The sequence below is a fragment of the Phyllobates terribilis genome, unplaced genomic scaffold, assembly GCF_046119375.1.
Source record: "Phyllobates terribilis strain yellow unplaced genomic scaffold, ASM4611937v1 Scaffold_4867__1_contigs__length_56438, whole genome shotgun sequence".
Classification (NCBI taxonomy): domain Eukaryota; kingdom Metazoa; phylum Chordata; class Amphibia; order Anura; family Dendrobatidae; genus Phyllobates; species Phyllobates terribilis.
The window spans coordinates 15,401-23,615 of NW_027367616.1; the positions used below are offsets into that span (position 1 = coordinate 15,401).

General features: G+C 39.4%; 2 protein-coding genes across 2 annotated transcripts; one reads left to right on the plus strand and one right to left on the minus strand.

Moving 5' to 3' along the window:
* Positions 1-549: 549 nt before the first annotated feature.
* LOC141249629 (uncharacterized) lies at positions 550-2,760 on the minus strand. Its single transcript, XM_073669713.1, has 7 exons — positions 2,607-2,760; positions 2,038-2,276; positions 1,801-1,936; positions 1,249-1,507; positions 1,032-1,164; positions 708-955; positions 550-604 (listed from the first exon to the last, which is right to left on the minus strand). The coding sequence occupies exons 1-7, from the start codon at positions 2,758-2,760 to the stop codon at positions 550-552; spliced, it is 1,224 nt and encodes a 407-aa protein (XP_073525814.1).
* A 436-nt stretch (positions 2,761-3,196) lies between these two features.
* Positions 3,197-7,867, plus strand: LOC141249630 (FGGY carbohydrate kinase domain-containing protein-like). The gene is made up of 15 exons (XM_073669714.1): positions 3,197-3,269; positions 3,684-3,763; positions 4,004-4,121; positions 4,284-4,462; positions 5,019-5,101; positions 5,196-5,380; positions 5,686-5,747; positions 6,073-6,178; positions 6,243-6,362; positions 6,656-6,775; positions 6,868-6,988; positions 7,064-7,220; positions 7,299-7,371; positions 7,462-7,589; positions 7,742-7,867. Exons 1-15 carry the CDS (start codon positions 3,197-3,199, stop codon positions 7,865-7,867), a joined length of 1,731 nt encoding a protein of 576 aa, XP_073525815.1.
* The last annotated feature ends 348 nt before the right edge of the window (positions 7,868-8,215 follow it).

The window sequence follows — 8,215 nt, forward strand, 5'->3', positions numbered from 1 at the left end:
CATCGACTATGAAGGCGACACTGATTCAGAAGCTGAGACAGAAACATCGTCAAAGAAGAATCGCCATGGATGGAATACTAGGTCAGCAAAGATGGTGCCTTTTCCGTCTTTATGCTTCAATATTGTCTCTAATTACAAGTTTGCCATTGTGTTGTTTTAAGTGACACACGCTAATTTTATTCTTTTTTCGTCCACAATTTATCTGAATCATCCATCCTCCTCATTCGGCAATCACGATTACTAACCATGTACTCAAAGAAAAAGTTACTACTCACAATAAACTCCCTCCGCATTTGTAATAACTAATAAGACGTGACTTGAATTTAGAGGAAAACATCCGCTGTTTCTTAAATCTATGAAGCCAAGTCTTGGGCTTCATACGTTCTAATGAACGAAAGTGCAGGGAAGATTGCTGTGCATGCTGGTGTTCTGGTGGGGTAGCTCAAATTACTTTTCAGCGCCCTCCATGGTATTCTTGATCCTTCCTTATCTTTTGCAATCATTTTTGTAATTTGCAATACAGAGGCGAGGGGTAGTGATGAAATTAGACTATGGACTTTGAGTTGCAGTGTGCTCAAACATGTACCTAGAATCAAGTTGGAAACTAACAAAATAGACGAGAACAAAATCCTTGTTAATACCTACATGATGAGGCTAATTCAAATGAGTATCCGCCGACATGATGGTGGCAGTTTCACAACTCGTACTGTGCTCCAGGAGACTTGGAGAAGCTAGGACAGCTGGCATTCTTAGAAGCTGATGGCCTGCTATTCTTCACCAAGGGAACCAGTGACTGTACCACATCAGCCATGAGAGGCCTGTAATCAGCCTCGGGTTGTATGCACATTGCTGCAATGGCAGCCACCTGGATCACCTCTTTCATCGAGTATTGACCTTTGAGTCCATCATCAATGATCTGTACAACTTTCTCTCTATCCGTGAGTTGGGGAAGAGCCTTTTGTTCCAAATGCAAGAACACATGAGTCAGACAATTCATATAAGCTTTGCTCTGAATCTTACAAATAACGTACCCAAGAAACTAGAACAGTTTCACCAGGAGGCCTCTTCATGTCAACTGGCACTTTCCCCGTGAGAAGCTCTAGCAGCACAACCCCATAGCTGTACACATCTGATTTTGTAGTCAAATGACCGGTCAACGCATACCTGTGATCAAAAGCATATTATAATCTACAAGTTGAAAGTGATTTACCAACCAGAACTCAAAGAATTTGGATGTGTTTGTCTTACTCAGGAGCAACATAACCCTGGGTTCCTAGCACTCGTGTAGAGACATGCCCTCCAGCCTTCTCAGGTCCAATTTTAGCCAGACCGAAATCAGAAACTTTGGCATGAAAGTTTTTGTCCAAAAGAATGTTGCTACTTTTAAAATCTCTGTGAATTATTGGAGGGTTAACATGCTCGTGGAGATACTCCAGTCCTTTTGCAGCATCCAATGCTATACTTAACCTGGTTTCCCAATCCAGCTTCGAAGAAACAGCATTTGAACCTGTACATCACTATAAATGTGAGCAAATTGCACCTATGCACTCACCTTTCTGCAATTGTTGTCTTTCCCCTTTCAACACTGTCCTAAGTCTTAGTTAAGTTAAATAAGAAAAAAGCTCCAGAACACAGCTGAAACTATCTACACTAAATCCTCCAAACTCAAGGATGCAACACATAAAGTACTAAATAACCTATTAATCAATTATAGTAAGTGATTATAACATGCGAATTAGATATGCGCAATTGGGGAATCTGAATGATCATATACCATATGAACAATGACAATGAACTAACCGGTAACAGGGTAAAGATGCTCCTGCAATCCACCATTAGTGATGAACTCATATACCAATATTTTATGAGTATTATCTGAACAGTAACCAATCAAACCAAGCAAATATGGTGAACGAAGACGGCTTAACAATTCCACCTAAAAGGAAAACAGAAGATTACAATCAATGACCATATATTTGGTAGAGAAGCAGGAGAGAACATATGTATATCCTCGCAGAAACAAAAAAGATATCAAACCTCCACTTTGAACTCCTCTTCCCCCTGCTTGCCAGCTCGATCCATCAATTTAATAGCAACTTTCTTTCCATCATTAAGTACCCCTCGGTAGACTGAGCCAAATGCTCCATGGCCAATAATATTCGACTTGCTAAAACTGCCAGTAGCTGAATGAAGATGCTTAAAAGTGAAAATTTGTAAGCTTCTCTCACAGGCAACTTGAAGGTTAGCATATCCATTCTTCTCATCATCATCAAACCCTTCACAAAAAAGACAAATTTAGGGGCAAAACAGCACCATGACATTATTTGCATAAGCTTTTATGGTCTCAAAAGAAAGTTGATGAACACAGCAGAAACCATAAATGGAATTATCCTTCTTTCATGCCATCTAACTTCATCAAAGCGAAGTAGCTAGAATGTTTACTTCGCAACTTGGCATCATAAAGCCTTATGCAATTAAGTACAGCTACTGCCTAAACGAACCCCAAAAATCGTTACAAATTAAGCATCTCTACTCTGCATAACAGAACGCAAGAAGATTAAACCGTAATGGAAAACCAGTTAAATGGAGTAAAAAAAACCACTTACTTTCAAGGAGCTTTGAGCGCTTTGAAACTTTGGAAGAAATATAGCAGAAGTAGCTCAAAGCGACAAGCAAGGAAGCCACAGAAAGCAGAGCCGCTCCCATGGACACCACCGCAATAAATATTTCTCTCCTTCTGTAATCAGCATCAGTCTCCATTTCCCTTTCTTCACCCCTGCTCAGCTCTGGATAGATACGAAACAGAAACCCTAGATTCAGACCCTACTTCTCCCCTTCTCAGCACAAACAAATCAACAAAGGTGAATCACAGAGCAAGAGAGTAGGACACTACTGGGAAGAAGGAAGTCTTTTCCAGGTGCGAGTAGAGAGCGACATGGACGGGGTCGTTGTTTTTTCTTGGGTCCGCTTTGCTGAAAAAGAAGACTGAAAAGTGACCAATTATTTTTTACTTTTTTTTGGGGTAGAAGACCAATAATTTTATGTGACGTGGCTGGTTTACTTTCAGATTAGTGATCACGGGGTATGTTCTTACCCAGTCGAGATTTACATATGTGTGTGGTAATGCAAACAATCGGTTACCATCGTCTACCTCTGGCCGAGAGACCAATATTTTGATACAGTCGTCTCCCTAAGTATGGCGGACGTCCCTTCCTCTGACCGTCCTGTCTTCCTCGGTGTCGACGTCGGCACCGGCAGCGCCCGAGCTGGTTACTTTCCTGTCTGTTTTCGCTGTTTCACTTCCATAGATTGATATTCGAGATCAACTCTGAAATTCACTAATACGGTTCCTCGATATCATTGGGATGCAATACTTCTATTGTTTCTCTTCTGAACTCGCTGGTTTGCCTATCTAATTAGTGTATTCTGTTGGTCAATAGAATCAAATCGAGAGTCGCCGGTTATGTTTTACCGTGAATCCTAACCGTCTGTGCTCGATAGGTTGTGCCGCAGTTAAACCTGTATTACCAATTTTGTTCCTCTTTTTCGATCCTATTCCTGCTCTACATTCATGTTCTCTTTCTTGTATGTTATATCGACTGTATGCAGTTGTGACTGGAGAGTTGTCCTTAGCATTAAGGACTTCCATTACTTATTTTTTTCGCTTATGGTGCTTTGTGTAGGTGTGTTTGATGGAAACGGGAAGCTCTTAGGGTCTTGTAGTAGTCCAATTCAGATCTGGAAGGAGGGTGATTGCATTGAGGTCAGTGGCTGAATTATGGTTTCATTTGTACTTTCAAATGGATAGTGAACACTTTAGCATGAGATTATGTAAACATTTGTAAGCATTCTATGATATCCAGAGGTTAATGACTGATTACAATTTTATGCCAATGGTTAAAGTTATTATGAATTATGAATCACAATGTGATGTATTATATTGCTATGATATCTATCGATCAATTTCTGTTATACAATAAATTTTCTTCCTGAAATGGACCAGCAATCTTCCACGGACATTTGGCTTGCTGTCTGTGCAGCAGTGCGGTCTGCTTGCTCTCTTGCTGATGTTGATGGAGAGGACGTAGCAGGGATTGGCTTTGCAGCTACATGTTCTCTTGGTGCGTGGCATGCTACACTGCCATACCTTTGATATAACATTGGTGATGTGCTATGGACATGAAGCATCATAAGAAGATCTCTTTAGCTGCTAAAAGCATTGCGAATTCTGACTACTTAGCTTATACATTGAAAGTAACATATTTAATAATCACTTTTTGCAGTTGCTGTGGATGCTGATGGTGCCCCAGTTACCATATCCCACAGTGGTGATCCAAGGAGGAATATTATAGTCTGGATGGACCACAGAGCTGTTAAACAAGCTGAGAGAATTAATTCATCTGACTCACCAGTATTGCAGTATTGTGGAGGAGTTCTTTCACCTGAGATGGAGCCGCCAAAAGTGTGCACGTTTTCCATATATTGAGTATATTTAATTGTCCCTTACTGTGGCATTAGTATTTTGGGCTCGTTTGGTATGTCTTCTGGAATCGGATTAGAATAAGGAATCGAATAGAATCAAATGAATCATTCACGTAGCAGAGTGTTTAATATGCTGTCGGAACCAATCATTCATGTAGTTTTAGGGTAGGGATATGGAGTATAAACTTGAGAAAGGAGGAGGAGAATAGATGGGAGGGAGAAGATTGAAGAATAGAAGATGAATTTGTGGAATGAACCATACCTTAACCTTTTTAGTAGAATGAATTTGTTCTTTGAGGTTGGAATGACTTATTCCAAGGAATCAAAGAAAATCTCATTCCAGTGGAATCATACCAAACGAGACCTTAGTATCAGGGACAACTATCGTGCAAATCAATAAATTTTGTCTTTGCACTATACGCTGAGCACTGAATATACATGTCATCAGTTTGTTCAAGTATTCTTTTGTAAATAAGTTATAATTGTCTGGAACTGCAATGCCATTAATTTGGGGTTTGTTGTCGTTTGTTGTACAGCTTTTATGGGTGAAAGAAAATCTTAAAGAATCTTGGTCAATGGCATTTCGTTGGATGGACTTAAGTGACTGGCTTTCATACAAGTGAGTAGTTTTTCTTGATGTTGCGTGGTAGTGTATCTATAGTCTTCTTCAGTTCCTAAATATTCATGTGAGTGTCTCTGGTTGATGAATCTAGAGGTACCGGTGACGATACAAGGAGTTTGTGTTCTGTAGTCTGTAAATGGACGTATCTTGGTCATGCACATATGGATCAAATAAGCAGGAAAGGTTCTCGTAGTATGGAAGCATGTGGCTGGGATGATGATTTTTGGCAGGAGATTGGACTAGGTGATCTTGTAGATGGACATCATGCCAAAATAGGTAAACATATTTTGATACATCGCTGAGGAACTTGTATGACAGTCATGAAGTTTCCTGTCCAACTAAATACATGCATATTCTAGGTAGCTACAGATGATAAGATAATTTCATACTTTTCGGTTTAAGTTTAACCACTGACAAAAAGAAAAACACGGATGACACAATACTATGTATAGTTATAGTAAATGGCAAGTCTTACTTTTGCTGAACAAATTCAGAATTGTACCATTTCTTACACACAAACTCATTTTTCTGCATATACCCTTGATTGATCTGTAGTAAAATATTATTGCATTGGTCAACAGGACGAAGTGTAGCTTTTCCTGGACATCCATTGGGTTCTGGTCTAACATCAGCTGCTGCAAAGGCAAGATATCTAACTGAAGAATTCAAATTGATTTCTGGTGTCGCTTCTCTGAGGTCCATGAATAATATTTTCTTGAAACTTGACCGTTCAATTACCCTATCTTAAAAATTTGTAGATGCCATTTGCTACTCTAAACATTTGATAGTAAGACATCTAGTACTGAAGAATAAAACTGATGAGTAGTGTTGCTTCTGAGTTGTCCATTAGTAACATTTTCGTATCAATATATTGCCACATCTTGTAATTTCACCCCTTAGGATACTAAGTGAATTAACAGACGCCATTTGATTGTTCAGTCATTAATTAGAAAAATTTGTTCTATTAGGAACTTGGTTTGCTGGAGGGAACTCCAGTAGGTACTTCCTTAGTTGATGCTCATGCTGGTGGTGTTGGAGTCATGGAAAGTGTGCCCTCAGATGCTCAATTTCAAAGTATGGCTTCTATATCGATCAAAATTGTTATAGTTACTTCTAACTTAAAATCGGGTATGTTCAGCTGATAATGAGGATACAATTTGCCGTCGCATGGTATTGGTTTGTGGAACATCAACATGTCATATGCTCATATCAAAGAGCAAACTTTTTATTCCTGGTGTATGGGGACCATTTTGGTCTGGTAAGCTTATGTTGCTGCTTCATGATGTGTATGAAATATAGCTCTTATTTTTTACAGCATAATGTGGTCTTTTTCTGATTGTAGGAGGAACTACTAGACTTACCTTCGTTTAAATGCCCTTTTCTGATGAAGTCAAAGTGATATCTAGTTAATTATTTTGGACATTGCATGATTTGATAAGCAGAATTACGATATATCCTGTTTTTCCCTTCTCCTAAAAGCACTTTCTAGACCTTTATTTCCACACCATGTATTTTAGTAAATTGAAGTTTGTTTTTCTCTTTGGCTTGTAGCCATGATTCCTGAATACTGGCTAACAGAAGGCGGCCAGAGTGCTACCGGGGCACTGTTAGATTATGTAGTTGAGAATCATGTTGCATCTCCCCAGCTTGCAAACAAAGCGGCTTCTCGTGGTATGCTGTCTAAATTTCAACAACATATGATCTAAAATCATTCCTATATATATGTGCGTTTTAGTCGCTAATATTGTAATTGAATTTCACAGGTACGTCAGTGTTCACACTTTTAAACTTGACACTAGAATCAATGATGCTGGAGATGGAGTCTCCATTCTTGGCTGCTTTGACCACAGATTTGCACGTTCTTCCCGACTTTCACGGGAACAGGTAAGCAGGTGTATAGATTTGATCTGTATTTGCATGAATTATGCATGGAAATAAGTTTGATATGGTATGGAACAGGTCTCCTTTTGCTGATCCAATAGCAAAAGGGATAGTCTGTGGCCTGACACTGGACACCAGTGAGAAAGATCTTGCTCTCCAGTATCTTGCCACAGTTCAGGGTATTGCTTACGGCACACGACATATAGTGGAGCATTGCAATGCCCACGGTCACAAAGTAAGGGACACATCATCATATTTCTGTCCATTTGTTCTGAATTGAATACACCATGCTTTTATTTTTGTGATTGAACAGATTGACACACTTGTTGCATGTGGTGGCCTAGCAAAGAACCCCTTGTACATTCAAGAGCATGCAGATATTACTGGTTAGTTTGTCTCTCAATCACATTATCTAGGGGAATGACATTGACATGCTGTGTATAGTAGTTAACTATGTAATCTTGGTATATGAATAGGCTATCCAGTTATTCTTCCACGAGAAAGTGAATCTGTGCTCCTGGGTGCTGCCATGCTTGGGGCCGTTGCTGCTCAGAAATATTCCAGCCTACATGAAGCCATGAAAGCACTCAGTGCAGCTGGACAGGTAGGCCAAGAGCACTCAATTCTGAAAAGTCTTTTAACTCCATTCTAAATATTAAAACCTCCCCATACATTCTATGAACTTGTCGTGCTTCTGTAGATCCATGCATGCTAACTCCCAACATGTAATAATATGTGTTGCCGTTTGTAATTCAGGTCATTTATCCGTCCAAGGATCCCAGGGTGAGGAAGTACCATGATGCCAAATATCGAATATTTCATGATCTATACAAGAATCAGTTGTCCTACCGTTCAATCATGTCTGAAGCTCTATCACCATAGAAGAACAGTTGTAAGTGTATAAATGGGTATTCGGAAGTTAAATTGTGAAATCAACCACTCTCTTTTATGTTGTTTTAGGTCTGTTTTCCGGTGATTTCTTGTAATGAGCACACCCCCCTTGCTCGTCTTAATTTGTTGACAGACATTTTTCAATTTCTTTTTTGCATTCGCTGCTTTTGGATGGGATATTACTTGCTGCCTCTTCTTCTACGTCTGGTTGAAAACTTTTACTAGTGCTAGGTTCATTCTAGTAAGTCTATCCATGCCAAATCATGAAACTAACTTGTGTTGGATTTTGTGGCCTGAAGAGTAGGATTTGCACGTTAATGTTTTTTTTCTTCCGAAATG

Bases quoted from the DNA above. Each gene is read 5' to 3' on its own strand.
- LOC141249629 (XM_073669713.1), bottom strand. From the start codon at position 2,760: ATGGAGACTGATGCTGATTACAGAAGGAGAGAAATATTTATTGCGGTG. The intron at 1,508-1,800 runs GTTAGTTCATTG...AGTGATGTACAG, and splicing joins GCATCTTTACCCTGTTACCG to GTTCAAATGCTGTTTCTTCG. The intron at 605-707 runs GTACGAGTTGTG...CTATTTTGTTAG, and splicing joins TCCAAGTCTCCTGGAGCACA to TTTCCAACTTGATTCTAGGT.
- LOC141249630 (XM_073669714.1), top strand. From the start codon at position 3,197: ATGGCGGACGTCCCTTCCTCTGACCGTCCTGTCTTCCTCGGTGTCGAC. The intron at 3,764-4,003 runs GTCAGTGGCTGA...GAAATGGACCAG, and splicing joins AGGAGGGTGATTGCATTGAG to CAATCTTCCACGGACATTTG. The intron at 7,372-7,461 runs GTTAGTTTGTCT...GTATATGAATAG, and splicing joins AGAGCATGCAGATATTACTG to GCTATCCAGTTATTCTTCCA.